Source organism: Amborella trichopoda, chromosome 7 (assembly GCF_054954075.1).
Source record: "Amborella trichopoda isolate Santa Cruz 75 chromosome 7, AtrichopodaSantaCruz75HAP2 v2.0, whole genome shotgun sequence".
Lineage (NCBI taxonomy): Eukaryota > Viridiplantae > Streptophyta > Magnoliopsida > Amborellales > Amborellaceae > Amborella > Amborella trichopoda.
In genome coordinates this window covers 14,303,270-14,325,664 of record NC_142342.1, presented here as the reverse complement: position 1 = coordinate 14,325,664, position 22,395 = coordinate 14,303,270, and the positions used below count along the sequence as shown (strand labels likewise).

The 22,395-nt window shown below is 37.4% G+C and overlaps 1 protein-coding gene across 14 annotated transcripts in view; it reads left to right on the top strand.

Moving 5' to 3' along the window:
- The first annotated feature begins 2,466 nt into the window (after window positions 1-2,466).
- The window catches only part of LOC18428563 (DNA ligase 1), a 35,469-nt gene continuing 15,540 nt past the window's right edge, over window positions 2,467-22,395 (top strand). Inside the window, exons 1-11 of one of the 14 annotated variants that reach the window (XR_016059397.1) lie at window positions 2,467-3,177; window positions 8,881-8,997; window positions 10,163-10,264; window positions 10,343-10,459; window positions 11,811-12,041; window positions 12,135-12,229; window positions 14,913-15,000; window positions 15,252-15,383; window positions 15,880-15,990; window positions 19,427-19,559; window positions 19,629-20,055. Coding sequence is in view for 8 of the 14 variants with exons in the window: in XM_088872210.1 (XP_088728336.1) it covers window positions 2,581-3,177; window positions 8,881-8,997; window positions 10,163-10,264; window positions 10,343-10,459; window positions 11,811-12,041; window positions 12,135-12,229; window positions 14,913-15,000; window positions 15,252-15,383; window positions 15,880-15,990 (1,590 nt within the window). In the remaining 6 variants the exon portion in view is untranslated. Of the gene's footprint in view, window positions 3,178-8,880; window positions 8,998-10,134; window positions 10,265-10,342; window positions 10,460-11,810; window positions 12,042-12,134; window positions 12,230-14,912; window positions 15,001-15,251; window positions 15,384-15,879; window positions 15,991-19,426; window positions 19,560-19,628; window positions 20,160-22,395 lie in introns of those variants that run through there. The other 13 variants (XR_016059396.1, XR_016059400.1, XR_016059399.1 and 10 more) reach the window with 13 other exon arrangements.

Genomic DNA, 22,395 nt, shown 5'->3' with positions numbered 1-22,395 from the left:
AATCAGGACCCTTCATTTCAATTTTTTTGAACGGACCGTCGATAGGGTGGGGGCGAAATCACTGTAGATTCTCACCTAGAGGTGTTGCAAAGACTTTTCCATATATATATATATATATATATATATATATATATATATATATATATATATATATATATATATATATATATATGGGGGTATTTTGGTCAATTTATATTACGAATTATTATTTTTCATATTTTTTTTAGGTGCGTCTCACTAAGATGTACACACCTTTCAAATTTTAAGTAATTTGGATTTGTAGAAAAAAATAAAATTTGAAAAACTACCGGACAATTGTGACCATGCGATGAATCGCCTATAGGCGTTGGGAAGAGTTATATATATATACGATGAAGTTTGGATGGTGATGAGGGTAGGTGTAATTACTGTTCATTTTCGCCTATAGGCATTTTGTAGTATATTCCTATATATATATATATATATATACGAGTACTGATCCTATGAGACCCACCCACACCCATGTGTGTAGGATCTCAAAGGATCACCATTAAATTTGGTACAGATCTCTAAAAAGGTTATCAAATGGGTGTGGGACTTGACTTTTCTAGAGATCTGTGTCATATATATATATAACTCTTCTCAATGCTTATAGGCGAAAAAGAACAGTGATTTTGCCTATATTCATCACTGTCCAAAGTTCATCGCACGGTCATGATTGTCCGGTAGTGTTTAATTTTTTCTTTTTATAAATCGAAATGATCTGAAATTTGGAATATGTGTACATATTAGTGAGGCGCACCTAATAAAAATATGAAAAAATATTTTGTAAAATATAAATTTACCAAAATACCCTCATAAATTTTCAAAGGTATTTTGGTCAATTTATATTCTGTAAATTATTTTTTTATATTTTTATTAGATTCTCCTGTTTTTGATGAACACACATTTCAATTTTAGACCATTCCGATTGTAGAAAAAAAAAAAGAAAAATAAAACTCTATCAGACAAACGTGACCATGCGATGAACTTTGAATGTTGATGAACATAGGTGAAATCACTGTTCATTTTTTTCGCCTATAGGGGTTGCATAGTATTTTCATATATATATATATATATAGATGAGCTCAAGGCTAGGTGGTCTGGTGATGGTGGGGTGCCGCAACATTACATCTTGAGTTTCATTCCTACTACGTAGTGGTGCCTCTCTCATGTTAAATTACCCATTAAAAAGAAAAAAGAAAAGAAGATAAAAGACATGCCTCCTTGCTAACTTATATATTAAGAATAAAGATATGCATAGTACATTGTCGAAGTGGAAAAGGTTGAAGAGACTCGAAATAGATGTTGGTTTCAAGAAGATAAAAAGAGGTGGCGAAAACCACTGTAGTATCGATATATCGCCAAAGAAAGATAGAGAAACAATACTTGTGATCCATAACCATCAGTTGACAAATAATTTGAAAAAGTGAGAAGATTGAAGTGTTTACAAGAAATGGAATGTGAGGATTTACTGTATAAACTATTTAAAATGATCAAAAGTCTAAAGTTATCTTCCTCTGTCTGGTTCACTTATTCTCTCCCAAAAACATGAAAATCCTTGTAGCACTCCTAAAATTCCTACATATCCCGCAAAGGATATCTTTTAGAATCTCCAAGAATTTCTCATTCACTTTCCAAAATTAATGGGAATCTTTATCATCTTAGTAGACATAAATTATTTAATATTAAAATTGAAAAGTATCTCTATCTATCTTTAATGCATCAATTTTAGGAAGGGTAAACAATATAAAAATTTGTTTTTATTTCATTTGCTCAGGATAATGTTTGCTTCTAAACGACATGATTGTTTCCATTAATTTTCAAATAAAGTATGACTCTATTTAAAAGATTACTAACATTTTGTTATTATAATAAAACAGTGAAATATAATAAACTTAGCATATGAGTATTGGATATAAGAATAGCATAGATAAATTTATTTTGTAAGAATTTATATTGACAATAGATTTTGAGAAAATTGTAAGAATTTTTTTCCCCAAAATTACATGTTATGCTAAAATTTGGAGGTGTGCTTTAATTGGATTGTTTAAGTTTGCACACCCTATGGTATATATAGTATATCGTATATATATAAAGCAAATCTATTTTTCATATTGGATGATAAATATATTTAGAAAAAATTACAAAAAAACCCTAAGGCTACATTTTTTATGCAACTTACCCAACCTAACTTTGTTTCTCACTTTTTTTCCCAATATATACTTTCATACAAATACCCCCAAACCAAAAAAAATCCATAAACTACTCTACCTTACTTTTTTACCTTACCCACGCATCTCTCCCCTCTATCCTACCAAAATGTGGGCTCCGATACTGTGTAAATGTGGTTTGGCAGTAGCGGTTCGGCACTATGCAAGGTGCGGTCTGGTAGTAGGGCTCAGGTAACGTATAAAGTGAGTTCAGACAGTAGGGCTCTGGAACTTTGTAAAATGCGGTCCGATAATAGAAAGCTACACTCCCTCTCTCACAACACCATCGTGTCCTCTCCACCTCGGAACACTGGCCGTAAGGGGCATCCCCTTAGGCCTTTGCCACATTATGAGAATTAGGGCTTTTCTCTCTCCCCCAGCATCCTTCCAGGCCTGCAAATTCCCCTTGAACTCGAAACCCCCCTTTTCTCTTTCCTTCATGTCCACTCGCACGATCAACGATGTCCTGATGGCTGGTGCACGCGCAGCCAAGGACAAGAAAGGTCGACCTCCATTAAAGCACACAGCTATTGAAAACGCCAAAAAGGAAGTGGCCTCAAAAGAACAAGAACCCTCTGTGGAAACTGAAGAATTCAATTTAGATGACAAAATTTCAGAGCTCTTAAAGAAAGCCATTGATTTCAAGCCAGAGAGAGCTGCTTTTTGGAAGAGTGGAGAGAGAGTCCCTTTTATTTTACTTGCCCGGGCTCTCGATTTGATAGCGAATGAGTCAGGGAGAATCGCCATTACTGAGATTCTTTGCAATGTTTTTAGAACTGTGATTGCTACGACCCCTGATGACCTAATTCATGTGGTTTATTTGGCTGCTAACAAGATTGCTCCTGCTCATGAAGGAGTGGAGCTTGGAATTGGAGATGCTTCCATCATCAAGGCTCTTGCTCTGTCTTATGGGATGAAGGATGAGACAGTCAAGAAACAGTTCAATGTGAGGATTGCATAAGGCCTTTAATATGAATTTAATGGGCTTGTAGCGTTAGGTTGTGTATTTTTGTTTTCTGTCTTCATTGGAGGCTTTGAATTTCATTCTGTGATGGAGCCCTTTTTTTGTTCTTGCATTGGTTGGTTCATATGTTGAATGTTGTTGATTTTTTTATTTTTTGTTTATCTTTGATTTTTTCGTTCAATTTCTTAAACAAGGTTCAGTCTTGTGATCGACCACTCTGTAGTCTGTGTTCTTTTTGTTTGTTTGTTTGTTTGCTTGCTTGTATTGCTCGGTGAATAAAGCATGTTGCAACATCAGCTGCGTTAGGAGTAAAGAGCATTTCTAGCCCCAATGATGCATTTTCTTTAGTATGTAATATCTAAATAACAAATCTTCTATGCTTCTGCAGTAAGTCACTACTAAACTTGTTCAAGTCAAGACGAAAATGGTATACCTTGATCAATTTTGTGATTGTCATGTCTGGACTTCTGGTCTTAATTTCAAATACCGATAAGAGTGTACTATTACAGTTTCTGCTTAGTTTAATTGGGGTTTTTTCCAACAATGGTTGCTAGAAATTGGTTGGTTATGTGGAAACTGGGAATTCTTCCACCACAGCATGGCTCTTTTATGTTTCTCAAGTTGGATTAAAATTTCATTTTGTTTAATTTACTTTCTCTTTATGAAATTAGGCAATCTCATCCTATATGAGGATCCAACTGATCAGCTTGAGATGAAACGGAACCAACAGATGTGAAGCCAGTGTATTAGTAAATCCATATGGTGAGAATTTGATTAGCATGCAAAGGATAAAATTACGTTAGTTACTACTCGTGATGTTGAATTACATGGGTATCTTAGTCTGTCATGACAATAGAGTAGTGTCAATTTTTCAATGTACAGAGAATATTTTACGTAAAGCTTTAGATGATGAAGGAGTCGTCCCTTATCCAATTAAGGTTCTTCTTTCATTTACAGAGGATTTGACCTTCTTACGGGCACCTTATCTTTCGTCAGATCATGTTCTGATCTAGCTCGCCAGAATCTTTGTGAAGTTGTACAACTATTAATTTTTCCAAAACTACCATGTTCTCATTCAGCTGGTTCATAATAAATCATAGTGAGTAACACTGTATTCCTTATGATTATTACGGTGTGGAACCTCAACTTTTTTTTTTGTCAAGAGAATAATAGCAAGCTCTCTATGGTTCTTCATTTGATCAATGAGGCTTCTCAAAGTTACTTTGGATGCTTTTGGGGATTGAGGTAGGGCAATAGTCTCTTTCCTTTTCTATCCGCTATTTTGGTTCAAGGGGTTCAGGGCTTTCATTATATTAGCAGACAAGGAAATCTTCCTTGGATTTGGTTAGTTGCTTTAACGTTGCTGGGGAAAGGTATTATTTCCACCTTCGTATGGCGCTCTTATCTTTTTGTGCTTCTAAGGAAGTGTAAATGGAAAATTTGTGAACTCTTGTGTTTGGAGGTGCTTTCAGCGCTTCACATCTATCTCAAGCAAGGAATGATGATGAGACTGAATGTGGAAATGTGCAGAGTGAAAAGTTTGGCAAGTACCCCTTGGTTGAAAGATATTTTATATTTGTACTTTGCAATGAACACTTCGTAATAGAAAGATTCGAGTGACTGATTGCTCCTTGGAACTGGCATTTCCTTTCTTTGTGAGGAAGGTTTACTATTATTGAAGCCACTCTTTCTATTCGTCCTATTTACTTTTATGTCATTGCATCATATGCCACTTTTGATTGTAGATAAATTGAAAATGATACAGAAGTTCTTAAGGAATGGAGGTAATGCTTCCCATAGTTATCATTGGATCAAATGGGGGGAGGTCTGGATGTCCAAATTGTGGGGAGAAAACTTTATTGGATGAATGACAACCATGACAAGGTAGAGGAAGTTGAGGGCTTGTGGTGAGATTTCATTCATAAGAATTATAGTGGATGACCATGAAGCTTGTTAGTTCATCTATATCTTGTATGGCGATATCATCCTTATGGAAAGCAGTTTGGGAGATGGGTAGTTGGAAAATGGTTTGAATTTTTACCTAGTTATGGGACCCAATCTTTTTGGGATAGCTCAAAGACTTACCATTTACCAGTGGCATTCTTAGAGTTGTCTAATGTAGCCTTGATCTTGAGACTCATGATTAGAGATTGCTATTAGAGGGTTGGTGAAAGTGATTTGGAGTCCTAGATTTAGGAAAGGATCAAGGAAAGGTAGCCATTCAATATGTGAACCTGCTTAGGGCATGGAAGGAGATGCATATGCCCAGGGGGAAGGGAGGATTAGAGCAAGGTTATCATATGAGGAATATAGTTGGAGGTGCTAGGGGCATCCGATGCACCATGTGCCTCGATGCAGCTTCAATGTGGGCATATCACTCCTAATGCAGGCAAAATAAAAGAAAAAAGAAAAAAGAAAGTTTTTAAAATATAGAATTATATGGCAATGAATAAAATTATTCTGTGATTTATGTGATAGTTGGCATCAATGATGAAAAATTCGCTTGCCCAGGCGCCTAGGTAGCCAAGGGCTCTGGGCGCATTGCTTGGGGGTAGGTTGGTGCGCAGGATGGTCATTACACTAGGGCCTTGCCTTTTGCCCAATTCGGGTGTCAACGGGGGCCAAAAAACGGATGCCTGCTTAAATGCTAGAGAGATGGATTTGCTTGCATGCCATATAGAGAGCAAGAGCCTCCTCAGATGTCAACCATGCAAGAGTTAAGAGGCTTGCTAAAATTCTAAAGAGAGAGATAGAGCTCCTACAAGAATCGAGAAGCACACACAAGTGCTAGAGAGAGAAATAGTAATTGAGATATAGTGCGAAGTTGATACAATGTTTAATGATTACTTGGTTGACTTAATGATTACTTGGTGAGAGAGAGAGAGAGAGAGAGAGAGAGAGAGAGAGAGAGAGTCACATGGTGTATGCACTTGAGTGCTAAAAACTGTCCAACCGTTTCACATTAAAAAAGAAACAAAAAAAAAAGTAACAATTGTCCAACATCATCACATTAAAAAGGAATTGTTAAAAAAGTGTTCGTCCAATATTATTGGATAGGCATCCATCAAACCCCAATTGTTACCATCTTAAAAAAAAGAAAAAGAAAAAAAAGCATAGGTCACTCAAACCCCATGGCCCTCCCCCCATCCCTTCCACTTTGGGCTGCCCAAAAATCTAGGCAGCTGCTTTGTCGGCATAGGGACCAGGAACCCTGACCATGTCGGTGGCCGAATTCGTGTTTTTAACACTAAGTATGCATTTTAATTCAGTAAATTGTCTTTAACATTTTCATTGTCTAAGTCGTTGATAAAGAGTAAAAAAGGCATTTCTTTCTCTACTCTAATATAATTTAGAGTTAAATTAGAATGATACATGGTAACAAAAGGCATTCATTAAATTCAATGGAACACAAAAGATTACGTCAATATACCAAGCGCTTAAGTATGTAGAATATTTAAGAATGCGGATTGGGTTGTCAAGGCAGTCGGGCAGTCTCCTAGTTTACAGAGGTTGTGGGGGGTTTGGAGGCCTTTAGGAGGTTATTAGGGATTTGGGTTGGATACTAGACACCCCTAATTGGACTTAAGTAACAAGTATTTAAAAAGAAAAGTTTTTTGTGTGCTACACTTAAGTAACAAGTGTTTTGTGTGCTACTATGTTGTACTTTCTCAAACTCAAAACATATGACTTGAAACTTGAAATTCAAAGATAATTCTAAACTATGTCATAATCAATCCATACTCCACAATCCACATTGACCATGATACACAATCTTATTAACCCAAATTTCAGATTGCGTTTCATCATCATCACCACCACCACCACCACCACCAATAGCACTAGGAACACCATCATCTCTCCTTCTCTTCGACCTCCACAAACTGCACTTCATTTGATGATGATGCCAACCCATCATCATCATAGTTATCCCCTTCCTCAACATATTACTCTTTTTCCATGATCTCCTCCTCAACCTCCTCATCTCCAAACTTCAGTCTTACTCTTTCCTCTTCGTCCTTCTAGATTTAGATCTAGTGGCCTGCAAAGGGCTCAATAAGGTTCCAACTTCCATGTCACAAACTTGGCTCCTGGTCGAGCTCTCTCCAACAAATACATCTCCAGCATTAACAAACCTCTCATTGAATTCATCTACGTGTCTCACAGAAATGGGTTGGTTTGATTTTGCACTCCTAATGGCGTTCCTTTATCCTATGGTTGTACTGGACGTAAAGAAGATTTTTCAGTATCTTCTACTTGACCCTGTTTTCTTACTTCTATGTTCCTTTTGCATAATGCATTAATGCATGGTTAAAACTTAGGAAAATAAAAAATGAGCTGCAAGTTTGGGGCTTAGGGCTGCCTTAATAGGCATACATGACTCATAGGATATAGGAGGAGACGGGGACAAATTAACAATGAATTAGAAACCATCTCGAATGTGCTAAAGTTGTGCGCTCAAGAAGATGAGCTACAAATGAAATTCAAATCGCTGAGCCAGTTTTTGCAAGTGCCTTGCCCATCCCCAATGTGTGTTCTACCATGAAGTGACTTTACATAATAAGGGTATTCAAGTATATTTAGCAAATGATAAGTGAAGTTAGAAGTACTTAAATCACATATTCACAATGAAAAGTAGGTCAATTTTGTAATCATCTGGATAGATTTTGGTACTTCGCCTTATTCCTAGGTCATTCCCAATAGACTCCAATGAGAATCTACAGTTATCCAGCTCGAATTTCACTTGGTCGGATTTCTAGCTTAGTTGAGTCTTATGTTGCACAAGTCTAGTACGAGCTCAAGTTTAGACTCAATCACATGATTGATGATCACTATAGAAATGAGCAAGGTTGAGATAGTACCCTACTGCATGCAGGGGCCTCTGCAATTGGGTGTTCAATTTTTTGCCCTCATTCTTGAAAATCTGACCATAGATTTTTTCATTATATCTAGAGGTTTTCTTAATATCTTTCTTGGCAACCTCTATTACCTTGTAAGTTTGACCTGTTAGTGGTTCCTTCTCACTATACACCATGGGTAATACCTTCACCAATGGGTCAAAATCTTGGAGGGCATAAGATACCTATCCCAAAATCAATATTGCAAAGCATGAGTCACTCTCTTCTATTTTGGATGCGTGGACCACTTACTTTTGGTCCATTCTTCAGACATGCTCCTGAGCTTCACTTTCTTGGCCATCTGAAACAACCACAATTTTTTGGAGAAAAGGAAACAAAAGCAAAAGCTCATTTGCGTTCAATTTTAGTAATTTGTATCATAACCTAGCTAGAGTATGCCAATCTTCTACCTAACACTTGAGGGACTTTTGAGATACTCATGCTCCATAAGGCATTGGACGTGGCTGTCATCAAGAACCTAAATATAAAATGAAGACTGATGTTGTAGTCCTGTCAAAAATCTAGAAGCATCATTATGTGATGTGGAACATTGATTTTTTTAGTTGAAGAAAAATGAGACACATTTTGTGTAGTTTTACATGCATTGGACTGTTACATATTTGTGTTTAAATACAAAATGTGCATTGTTTACCATTAATGGTTTCTTAATTAAGGCATTACATCATGGATTGATGTTTTCTTGAGGATCTGCCATATGTCACATATTTCTCTTCTGGTGAAGATTTTAGAATGTTATTGTTAGGGCATAATCTAAGTGCTTTGACTGCAGAAATTGGGTGATTTAGGCCTTGTTGCGAAGTCAAATCGGTCAACCCAACGATTGATGGTGAAGGTCACTCCACTTACAGTGGTCAAGGTTTTGGAGAAATTTCGTATCATTGCCAAGGTGTTTTTCTTCTCATTGCTGTGTTTTGCTTATATTCCCATACATTTTCGAATACAGTTTAAGTATCTAAAATCTCTATGATTATATTCTAGCTGTCAATAAAATATTTGGAATGTGTGTGTGTGCACGCGCTCGTCTTTGTCTTTGTGTCTGTGTGCGTGCATGTGTTGTGTGTGACTATATTCTAGCTGTCAATAAGTATTAGGAAATATATATATATATATATATATATATATATAAAGGCAAAAAATGTGTGAATACTTACAGAATATTTGTTTATTTTGTTGCACTGCTATAAATTGTATGTACTATTACAAAATATGTTGTATATTTTGAAATATCAATTGCACTCTATGATATACATGTTATGAATATAAAAATCTGTGTGTGCGCACGTGTGTGTGTGTGTGTGTGTATGCACATGTATGTGTCTCTCTATCTGTCTGTCTATGTGTGCATGCGTGTATGTGTGTTTCTAGTGCAAACTGTTTCCAAGGAGTGTTACTTTTAAGTCATTTCTCTGGGTTAAAGTAGAATTCAATCGGTCAATTATGTTCCTGATGGTATATTTAGCTTCAGGTACTCTGTTTTCTCCTCATGTGTTTGGCTTGCCTTCTCTCACTGTTTGATTCTTCCCGGAAATGACACTATTACTATGTAAATCACAGCCCTGATTTCTCTTAAATTTCATGAGGTTCCCTAAAGCCCCAATTGATTATTGGGGCTAAGGATGTGAAAGTTTCCGTAGTTTTTGACTGTTTTCTTTTTCTTTTCTTTTTAATTGGTCAGTCTGTGGCTGTTTTAATGATATGGGCTTTACCTTTGGGAACTGAATAATTCATCTTTTGTAGGGTCTGTCTTAGGTGAACAAGTAACTGTCAATTTTATTTACTTTGAGATCAGGCCTTTTTCCTTGTATTCTTTTTTTAGAGCATGTCTTACTTTCTTTTTGTTCATTACTATGTCTACGTGGCCCACAGCTTTTAGCTTTCTTTTTCGTTTTCCTTTACAATTTGGAATGCTTAAATCTGCAATAAGAGTTCTTTGGCCTGTAGTATGTCTGATTTTTAGTAGGATGTGTTGGTCATGGTTGTAAGTGTATTTTTATATGTTGTCTTTGTTCTTGACTTCTTTCAGACAATTGTTTTTTCTTCACTTCCTACAGCAATCGGGTAAGCGAAGCCAAGATGCGAAGCAAGGGACAATTCAAGAACTTCTTGTGTGTGCAACTGATTGTGAACCCCAATATTTGGTCCGCTTACTCCAGGTCATCCTTGCAGCTTTCCCATTATTTGATGTCATTGTTACTTTAGATTTGCTTTTGAATGTTAATCTCTTGTGGCAGACGAAGATGCGTATTGGATTGGCTGAGCAGACAGTATTAGTAGCACTGGGACATGCAATGGTATATTCTGAAGTTCCACCAGTTCCATCCTCACAAATCCAGTCTCGGCTTGAGGAGGTTAGTAATTATAGTAGTCTTGGTTACTACATTAATGTTTGTGTGTGAGTGAGAGAGGGAGGGAGGGATGGGAGGAGGGAAACATATGGTGGTATATAAGTACAAACTTATGAGCCTTTGGTGTAGTATCTTCTTTTCATGCCATGTGGATTCATTCCTGCAATGTGTGTGTGTGTTTAGCATTTACCAAACATCTAATTAAATGATGTCATGCAAAGTATATTAATTTCAAATACGGAAGTCTACTCCTAATAAGATTAATTGTCATGTAGACAAGCCCAAAATATCAATAACCAAATGGCGTAGACCCCTTCTTATGAAGACTAAAAAGAGGATACAACATTTTGAGGTCGTGAGCCAATTTCCTTCCACCACATGGGCCACCACTCAACTCGGGGACTTAACACTTCAGCTCACGAGGTTGTTGCTAAAAAGTCTCACTTTAGTGGTACACCTCCTACTAGTATGGGGTGATTGTCCCAACTCCACCTGTTTCATCCAGTTCTACCCTACCATAATCTTTCTTATATCCCATTCCAATCAGCACTTTCTTCTGTACTCCCTTTGATTCTACACGTTTTTCCCCTGGTTTTGCCTTGTGTTTTTCTCTTTGTTCAATCATGCTTGGCATACATCTCCATTTATGTGCGCTATGTGCAACTACATATATACCTTGATCTTGTTTAAATGAATCCCCACTTTTGAGCGATCCGCCCTAGCCGCTTGAAGGTACAACAAGAGGCCAGGAAGATGATCATTTGGAACTTAATTGCTTGCTCTCTCTCTCTCTCTCTTATATTTTTGGAGATTGTAAAGCATGGCATGTTAAACAAAGCAGACTTTATCAATTAAAAATCAGCTCACTTTATTGATCTCAGGTTTCACAACGTGCCACATCATAATATTTTTTGTTGTGTTTTGTGGGATTACTTTTGCATACACTACACCTCAAAGGAATATTAGAATACTATTTATCGACTAAATAAAGTTGGATTAATAAATAATCAACTTTTTATTGCCCTTTTTTGTGCCCATTTTTGCTTTATTTTGTGGGTTGATTGGATTTTAATTTTAAATAAAATTTATAAATTTTCTATTTCTTTGTTGGATGACGTCCTTTCTGTGTGAAATTTAGCCTCATCTGAAAGAAGGTTTCATCATGAATATTGGTAAATACAGCCATCTACTATTAACTACTTATAATTCCAATGTGGACCATGGACAAGCTATGTAATTTCTTGTTCTTTCTTTTCATCCTTTGGATGGGCATGCTCTCTTTGACTTGTTAGCTGAGACTTTTAACTTGTCACTTGATGCTGAAATGCTAACATATGGTTCATTGTGTTATCAGGCCTCGAAAATAGTTAAACAAGTCTACTCTGTGGCTCCGATATATGACAAAATTGTGTCTGCTCTTCTTTCTGCTGGTGTTAGGAAGCTCTCAGATACATGTTGCTTTACTTTGGGTGTACCTGTTGGGCCAATGTTAGCAAAGCCAACAAAAGGTGTATCAGAGATCTTAGATAAGTTCCAGGATACTGAATTTACTTGTGAATACAAGTATGATGGTGAACGTGCCCAGGTAGTTTTAAGACACTGCCTCAATGCTGTATCATTGCTTGGTGGTTTCTTTTATTTTTTTTTATATTGATTATTTTCTGTGATTTGGTTACAGATACATTACTTGGACAATGGGTCTGTTGAGATATACAGCAGGAATGCTGAGAGAAATACTGGAAAGTTCCCAGATGTCGTCGATTCGGTCTCAAGGTAGGTGTGCCCAATAACCATAAATATCTTCTTTGTCAAAACTTTCTGTGTTCTCTACCTGAATCATTTATTCATTTTTATGGATGTTCTAGCATCAAAATGCCTTAGGAGTAGTACAGATCATTTTGTTATCATGTTTTTCTTGTTTGATTCACTACATTCGTTTGTTTTTTTTTTTTTGTTGATAAAAGTTAACTGTATTTCATTAAGAAAGTTTATACAGAGATATTTAAAGCGAGGGTCCCTAACCACTACATTCTCATGTTATGTCAACTCAAAAATGGAAATATATTCTTAAAAACATTCATTCACATCATTCATACACATTCTTTTCCTTTTTTTCCGAAGGGTAGGTTGGCATGGTTTGCTTTTTGGTTTAACTGAAGGGTTGAACTCCTGACTTCCAACGTACAAACCAGGGGTGTTTACCACTAAGCCAAAGCCTAGGGAACTTCAGAGACCTTTCTTCCACTTTTAAGTAGTTTGCTTTCATGTTAAATATGTAGTTTTGTTAGTGCTTTCTTTCGGGCTGGTCTTTGCAATGGTGGATCTTTTCTAGTTGCTTCAAGGGATTTCTTTTGTGGCTGAGGCTTCTATGGAGGATCCACTTGAATAGGCGAGAGGTGGTTCATAGATGATTGTGTATTTTGGGGGATGTAGGAAGTCAGTGGTTTAGATGGTTGTGGTTTACCAAGTGTTGAAAAGATCAGACTGCAGGATTGAAATGGTCACCCACGGGTTCCAGGGTCAGATTGACGACCCACGATATTAAAAAGGAGAATTTTTTTTTTTAGGGGGGATTAAAAACCAAAAAAAAAGAAAAAAAGGAAACAAATGTGAAAAAGTAACATTCAGAAAAATAGTTTTAATTCAAAACAATATAGATTCAAATAAAAAAAGTGAAGCTCAATCAGGAAAAAAAAAAAAAACCGAATTTCATCTAATAAGAGCTATAGATCCAAAAAATGATTTAAATCTTATAGAGTAGTTGGAAACAGATTGTAATTGTGTTTTCTTGAGAGATAATAGATAAAAAAACAGAGGAGAATCAAATAAAATGGCGGAAAAAGAATGCAAATTTGATTTTAAAGATTTTTGGTTTTGATTTGAGATTTTTTGTTAAGGCTTTTGTAGATGAATGTGCTAGGAACATTTTGGGATAATTTTTGACAGACTTTGGTGAAACAGTTAGAAATAAATCCAAGATTTTCGAAATGTGGGATGAGGATTGGGATAAGAATGTCTTTCAGGACTCGATGGTCGTTGATTTCTTTTGTCTAGATGTCTAGGCTCATTTTTGTCGCTGAAAGAGATGGGGAAGGTATCTCCTTTTCAAGGTATATATGCTAGGGAGGTTCTCATATCAAGGGAGCTCAATTTGCATTGAGGTTTCCCATGTTGAAAGACGTTAACTCCCATCGTGTTAAAATTTTCACCATTCTGGTCCATTGGATCCCCTTTCCTTGAGAAATAAAAGTCTTAATTTTGTCCATAGATCTTTAGGTAATCCTGGTCGGTCTCTCTTGGTGACTTTTTCTGGGGTTCTTTGGACTCTATTTTTAATGACATCTTGAGGCCTATTAGGGTTTGTGATGCTTGTGAATCCAAATCAGAGCTCTTCTTTCAGGCCTATGGTGTTATTCTCAACATTGGAGGCCATTATTGGTAGGAGACCCTAGCAATGTGATTAGGGAGGAAGGGAGGGAGTAGAGGGGATGACTAATGCAATGATTGTGTGGATGCAATCACAACTCCAAGTTACTGCTGAATGGGGTTGTGAACAAACAATTTATTGTACTGACTCCTCCCTGAGCTAAAATGTCGAAATCCATACTGGGCTCACGCGAAATGTGCAAGATGTGATCCACTTCTCTCAAGGTCCATATCTCCTCAAAGATATCTGCCAACTGCAAAGTATAATTGGATTCTACTTTGGCCATCAATGGTGATGTTGCTATTTCTGACACCCTTAAGAAGGGTTGTGGACCAAGTGAGGGAGCTGTGGGTCCCACTAAAGCATCCTAGTTGGAGCATGGATTCCACCAGGGCATCCTAAGAGGGCGTATCTGCGTACAAAACCAATGCTTCTATGTGGCTCCCATTCAATTAGGATTCTAGGATTCTAGGATTCTATATTCTTGTTTTGTTGGGTTTCCATAAAGATATAGGAGTTGGGTTTCTGAAACTTTAGAAGTTATTGCTTCCCTAAATTTGACATATTTCTTATGATGGTTAAGTTTCGTTTCTGTATTAGGAATACTGGCCATGCTATTGTTTGGTTTGAAGCCCAAGTATAACTTGGTCAGAAGTTTGCATCATGTAAGGCCTATGGCCAGGAATATGAAATTGAGAATTTGAACCACAGTCCTGAAGCCACAGAATTGAGCATGCGTTCTCTTACGGCAGTTTGTCTTTTTAGTTGTGTTACTGGGCTGTATCCATTTCTAGAAATTTAGTAAATGTTCCTCTTGTCTGAATTTCCTTGGTAATTATTTATGGGCGATCACTTTCTTGTATTAGAGCAATATGCCTAGGAGAGTGGCTTTGTTATTGTAATTTTGGACTTTATGTTGACATAGAAATGTTGGGATAGTTACAATTTTCTATCTAGAAGGAGTTTACTTGAATGAAAAAGAAGTTACTTAAAAATCCGTTACTGCCTGATTTTTATTGTTAAGTGCAGATTCAAGAAGCCTTCTGTTACATCTTTTGTGCTGGATTGCGAAGTTGTTGCTTATGATCGTCAGAAGCAGAAGATTTTGCCGTTTCAGGTTATATTCTCTACGCATTGATAATTATCCTAAAATGTTACATTTGACTGGAATTACTTGTTTGGGCTTTGGTTTTGATTTTCTGACTTGATTGTGTTTTTGTTGTTGTTTTTAGTTCCTGCCTGCCGATGGTGGAATTTCTTTATGTTGTGTGTTTTCGATAACCATGATGTTCTGCTTTGTTTTGGTCAATACGATATTTTGCTTTTGCATATCCTATTTGAAATCGTGTGTGCTTTTACCTATTGCAGGTTCTCAGCGGTCGTGCTCGAAAAGGTGTTACTTTGAGTGAAATAAAAGTTTCAGTTTGCATTTTTTCTTTTGATATTTTGTATCTCAATGGACGGCAACTCCTTCAGGAACAACTTAAAGTTCGTAGAGAGGTATCCCTTCGGATCCTATAGTTTCCCAAAAAGTTTGTGACTAATTTGTTCCATCTTTACTTTCCAGTTTTGGGTTGGAATATGTTGGTCTAGACTCTAGTTTCATTTTATGTGTTTCCCATATCGAATAGGAACTCTATTTTGCGCATTGTCCATATTGAATAGGAACTCTATTTTGAGCATTGTTTATATAAATTGCTTTGTTATTTTCTTCCCCTTAAAAGTTAAATATCATACTTTGTCACAGGATTGAAAAAACTGCCATAAGCACCTGATATTGAGGTTTTCTGCACTAGCTCTCTGTAAACCTGTATACATATTAAACAACAAACCCTATTTGTCCCATCTCTCTTTGAAGAAATTCATTAAAATGTAGTTGGAGATGCAGTCTGGTCCGCAATTGGCATTCTGGGACAGTCCGCAATTGGCATTCTGGGACAGTGTTTTTTAACTCTTTTTTGATTCCTGACTCGCCTGAGTCAAGTTGGTTTTGTAGGTGCTGATTTTTATGAAGTCCAACTTTGGCACCTGCATTCTTGGAAACACTTACCTGAGTTCACACATGACTAGTCGAGTCTTGTATGGGACTCTGCGGTGTCCATCCCAGGTATGGGTGAGTCTTACCAAGTCTTAACCGATCCTATAAATAACAACGAATAGTCTTAAGAGGTGGTGCATGATTCTAAAACTCTGATTCCTTTCCCATGTGCTCCTAAACTTATCATTTTGTTAACCAACAAGTTTTCTTCCTTAAAATATATGATATCAACACAACATGTAAATATGGTTTCACCGAAAATCTGTTCTATCATTGATTAGTTTTTATTCACTTGATAACATTCGGAGAATGCCCTGAGTTATGTATATTATCGAAATTTAGTTGTCAAGATCCAATATTCCACCCAGTAGCGCATTTTCCTCTTCCTAAGTGAACTCCACATTGCCTCGCATATGGCTCTTTAAAACTCCAATTATGAGATTGCTATACTCAACATAAAGGCCCTCATTTGACGGGGGTTTTGCTACTGCAGAGCACTGAAATTGTGCTTTGCTACATCGAAATTGTTGGGGTTTGTGGCCTTTAAATGCGGTGGGAGCATGTAAATATAAATTATAGTGGATTATATGCTTTAGTGGGAGTGTATGCATTAGTTGACTAACCTAGGGTTAGGCATTCTATGGCCCTGGTCATCCAAAACCTTGACCCCTGGGCATGACACTATGGAAAAAGGTTTACAGAGGATCATCCCTTGTTGAGGTCGGACAGATGCTCAGGGATGGTTTGTAGTCTAGGAGAGATTTGTGGTCTTCTGTGTGCGGATGTAGGCATGTGAAAGCAAGGGCCAATCCTTAGCAAAATTCCACATGGCTATAGACAACCATATTACTAGGAAGAAACCCTGAGAAGGGATACATGTATATGTGCATAAAGAGAGTCCCCCTTGCACTATAGTGATGTATTCGAGTGATTTGATCTTTGGGGGGGGGGGGGGGGGGGGGGGCTGTAATTCGTATTACCAGGATTGTGGTTCCACTAGTTGTTGGCCAATTTTGACGAGTCACCCCATGCATGAGATTGTAGGTCATGGATCTCGTTGGGTTGCTTTGAGAAGATAGGTCCAATGTTTTAAAAAGCGGACCGCTCAGCGCCTGGGCGGCCACCTAGGCAGATCTGGGGGCCTGGGTACATCGCCCAGGCCTAGGCACCCAAAAACAGTGGAGGTTCTTGAGCGCTCGCCTAGGCGCCCAGGAAACCGCCTAGGCAGCCGCCCAGGTCCAGTGCCCCGCCCAGAGGCGAAAAATGCTTTCGGTGGGGGCTATTTTTGTCAATTTGTTTTATACTAAGGGGCTAAGAATGGGGGTTTTCGGTTCATTTGAAACCTAAAACTCATTAGAGCGCATTTTAGAGAGAGAAAGCCCTCAAAAAACGAGTTTTTGGTGATTTCTTTAGGATCGAAGGGTTTCTCAAAGTTTTGAGAAATTGATCAAAACATCACTCATTGATATTAGATTTAATTTTTGATGTTTTATAAATCTATTGGGGATTTTTTTAGAAGATTTTGATTCCTTAGAAGCATCTATAAGGTGGAAGTTTGGAAATTGAGCAATTAAAGTAAGTGATTTTTTTTTATTGCTCGTATAAGTTGTATTATTTTGAGATATCTTCTTAGGGATCTAATAGGAGTGGTGATCCCGATTGTAAATATGGCTACAACCTAGATCCTAATGATAAAAATTGCATAAGATGCAAATTTTGTTGTGAGAAGGATACAAAAGGGGGCATAAACCGGTTCAAGAAACATCTTGCCGGTAACAGGGGGGATGTTGCCCCATATAAAAAGACTCCTAATGCTATTAAAGAGGAAATAACCAATTTTTTGGGTATGGTAAAAATGAAAAAGATGAGAGATTTGCCTCCATAGCAGAGATTAGGCCTGGGGTTCGGGTCATTATGATGATGATGATAGTGATGTGGATGGGATTGGGGAGGGATGTCAAGAGGTAGAACAATCCATTATTAGGGGGAAGGGAAAGGGAGTTGTAATTGCTTTTGGTTCTGGAAGTAAGAAGCCTCGAATTAGAGGCCCTATAGATAGTTTTTTGCCTCGGCCTGATCTTGAGGTTGCAGGAGAGAAAACAAAGAAGCAAACTACCATTGAAAATAGAATGAAGAAGGAAGAGAGAGATAGAGCTGCTTATTATGTTGTTACGGGTTTATGAGGTGGGCATTCCTTTCAATACCGCTCGCCTAAGCAACTTCTATGCCGCGATAGAGGAAATTGGCCAATTTGGGTCTCGGATGAAACCACCAAACCCATATGAGCTTTCAGAGCCTCTTTTGAAAAAAAAGTGTGAATGTCACGAAGGAAGTTGTAGATGTTAAGAAGGATGCATGAGCTCAGTATGGGGTTTCTATTATGACTGATGCTTGGTGTGATAGGAAGAGAAGAAGGCAGATGAATTTGTTAGTGAATTGTCCTTTAGGGATTTTTTTTTTAGGTCTATTGATGACTCTGATCATATCCATGATGCCCATTACATATTCCAAGTTATAGAGAAGGGAATCAAGGAGGTTGGGGAGCATCTTGTTGTACAGGTTGTCACAGACAATGCTGCTCCTAATGTTGCTGCAGCTAATTTGTTGCGTATTGCTTATCCTAGAGTCTTTTGGACACTATGTGCAACACATTGTATATACCTCATGCTTGAGGCTCTTGGCAGTTTAATTGAGATATCAGGTGCAGTGAAGAAGGCAAAGTCAGTTACAAATTTCATTTATAGCCACCATCTCACCCTTAGCGTGATGCGTAGATTTACAAAGAAAAAAGAGATTGTGAGGCTAGGGGTCACGAGATCTACGACTTGGTACTTGTGCCTAGATAATATACATTCGAGGAGAGTATAGTTGAGACAGATATTTACCTCGGATGACTGAAGAGCATGCAAATGGTCCAAGGATCAGGTTGTGAAGAAGGTGAGAGATATTATCCTTTCTAAGGCTTTTGATGAGGGGTGAAAGGCATTCTTAAGGTATTTTTTCCTCTTGACAAAGTCCTTCTGATGGTTGATAGTGACAAGGCTTCTATAAGCTACATATATGAGGCTATGAAGAAATGTAAAAAAGAGATAGCCCAAAATTTTGATGATGATAAGAACCGCTACAAGCTTGTTTGGGAGGTTATTGATGAGAAGTGGGATAGGTAGCTACATCGGCCATTGCATGCAGCTGCTTATTATTTGAACCCAGATTTTTTTTTTTTATGTTGACAAGGATATACACACAAATGACACAATTATGACTGGATTTAATAAGTGTGTAGATGTGCTAGTCCTTGATCCTGATATTCATCATATTATATGTGCTGATGAGCTGATAAATTAGAAGTGTTTATTAAAGTCTTTGGGAGTCAAGTGGCGATGAGGCAAAGGAACAAAATTGATCCAGGTAGTAATAATATTCTTAAGTTCATCAAGTTCAAGTAATCAAGTTTCATTTTTATAATTCTATTATTTATTTATGAATATATTCTATATCTTTGCAGCCAATTGGTGGAGCCAAAATGGGTGTAGTTCTCCAAATTTACAAAAGTTGGCCATTCAGATCTTAAACCTAACCACTTCCTCATCTGGTTGTGAGCGCAATTTGAGTACTTTTGAAGGGGTAATGCCATAAAGGTAATTTGTATAATTGTATTAATAATACATGAATCATAGATTTTAATTAGTTTCATTTGATTTTGTTAGATTCATGCAAAGAGATGGAACATGCTTGAATCAAAGAGGCTCAATGACCTAGTCTATATCAAATATATTCGATTCTTGAAGGACAGGTTTACTAAAAGAGACCCCATCAGATCAAAAAATATGGACAATGTTATGGAGTGGTTAGTTAATGATGATGAGGTCGAGGGGTATGAAGGATTGACATGGGACATGGTCATGGACATCAACTGACCATCCTAGGGCCACTAGGTCTTCAGCACAGAGGACGAGGTGGAGGAAGAGGAGGAAGAAGAGGCAGATTCAGAAGAGACGGAGGAGAACGACCAATATGTCGAGGAGGGTGACGACTCCGATGGCGATGTATATGATGCAAATGCAGTTGACCCTACTTTTTTTGATGATGAATGATGAATATTGAATAACGATTAAACTTTGAACATTGATTGAACTATTGAAGCTTCTTTTGAGTCTTCAAGTATTACTTTTATTTTTGTTTTCTTCCTTTTGGTTGTGTATTGTGGTCTTGTGGATAGTTGATTTGTAGTTCCACTGGTTTGGTATTTGGTAACTTTGGTTTGATAATTTGGTTGGTAAATTTTAAGTTTTAATTGGATATGGACTGACTTATGGTTATGCTTATGGAGTGTGTGCTAATGTGTACTATACTTTGAATTCTGATGTGCCTTAAATACCTAATTATTATATTTTATATAATATATAACTGTAGAATCCTTTTTGGATTCAACTGGGCCACCCAAATTCTAGGCGCCTACATGGGCGCTCGCCTAGGCGCTAGGCGACTTGGACCCCCCAGGCCGCCTAGGACCCGCCTAACTCTTTTTAAAACTATGATTGGGTCAAGTGGAGTGCCCTGATCGTCACTTATCTTGATTGTTGGTATCAGTCCACATTTATCTATTTTATTTTGAGTGTAAGAAATGCTTCTTTCAATTTTAGAATTTTTTCAGAATTTTTAAAATTAATTTCAGTCCAGTTGTAAATTCCTTAAATAGGTCATTCTAGGTATTTTGGTAGTGTGTAGGGGCATGTGTGGGGCCTTGTATCCGGCCCCGCATGTGTGCCATACCACTTGGGTGGGGCATGGAGCCCATGGCGCCCACACCTCACCTAAGAGGTAGCATGACCCCCTCCTCTCTAGTTTATTTCTTATTTTATTAAATTTGTTAGTTAAAGGAAAATCTTTTAAAAAGGATACAATATCCTTATTTTGCGGGAGTTAGTTATTTGAAATATTCTTTGAACAAATCTTTATTTTTGACTTCCTACAATTTTATAGGAGATAAAGATAAGTTCTAGAAGGTTCTTTAAGATTGGTCTTCTCTTAGTTTGACTAGAAGTGGATATGGGTCAAAGACTCAGGGGATAAGATTTCAAAATATTCTTGTCTAAATCATTATGGCTCAGTCATGGCATGCATGACTTAGATTTAATATTCTCTCACCTCATAGGTTTCCTAAAAAGAAAATTCTATTGGTCATTATTAGTCTCGATTGGATGGGCATACCTAGGGGCCCTTGTGGCCTATATAAGAAGGAGAAACCCCTCATTCGACGCGCAATTTCCTTTCTCTCCTCTTTCTTTGTTGTCTTTGTCCTCCACACCCCACTCTCTCCTCTCTCTCTCTCTTGTTCTCCTTCGTCTCTCTAGATGGCATGACACCCCTTTAAGACTCAAGGGGTGGCTCGTAGCATCCTATCAAGGTGAGAGATAGGGGGCACGCCCAACCCTAGATTTGGTTGAGGGGAGGTATCATGTAGTGGCGTGTTCCATAGAGCTAAAAGGGGTATTGGAAACCTAGTTGTCATGCTCACAAAACCCTAGTTTGTGTTGTATTGCATAAAGAAGCTTTCAGGCTCAAAAAATTCAGCAAGGCCAACAGGATGAGAGTGTCTCATCGGTCAAGAAATTGTGTGTGAAGTGTACTAAGTCCTATTGGGGTGACCCTAGGCGAATTTGAGTAAATCTTCCATGCTATTTACCTTTATTTTAGTCCTTATTTGCTTATTCATTTAAATTTCTTGGAACGTTATTAGTATTAAAATTGTTAGTGGAAGCTAGTTTTTCAATTCCTAGATTGTGTTTATTTTATTTAGCAGTAAAAACAAAGATCCTAGGTTGTATTTCGAGTTTATTTCTTGTTTACAGTAGTGTATTGTGGCACTTGTAAAGGGAATTCAGACTCAGTAATAAAAGAAAGTAGGAAAATTTTTTATTTTATTCTCTTGAATTCCACATAGCCACTTCTTTAAAGAATGCCACCATTCGCTGACAAGAATTAGTTCGCCAAGGCATGTTTATGGGTTTCCTCAGTGCATCCATCATAAGCTTCATTTCGATCACCTCCTGATTAGAGAGGGGTTGTCGTAAGAGTCAGTTCTGTGAGTGATTTGTTCTTTGGGTTGTTTAATAAGCTTTATTTTTGCATGTTATATGGCCTTGAGCACCACCTCCCTAATAATCACCTACCCTAACGCCTCTATATCCATTTTTCTATATTGAAAAAAATCTTATTCTTAACAGTAAAAAACAAAAAAGATCTTGTTATCCTCTGTTTCCCAAACCCTCGTATATTATGGCGAGATCTAGTTATCTTCTGTTTCCCAAACCCTTTTATATTATGGCCATAAATGTTGATCTTCGTATGGCTTACATTTTGGTCCTTTCCATGCGTATAGCAGATCAGGAATGATATAGGGCTGCTGTGCATGCCCTGCAAAAATTGATTCTGCAAGGCCATAATTACCACCCATCGACCCATAAGCAACAT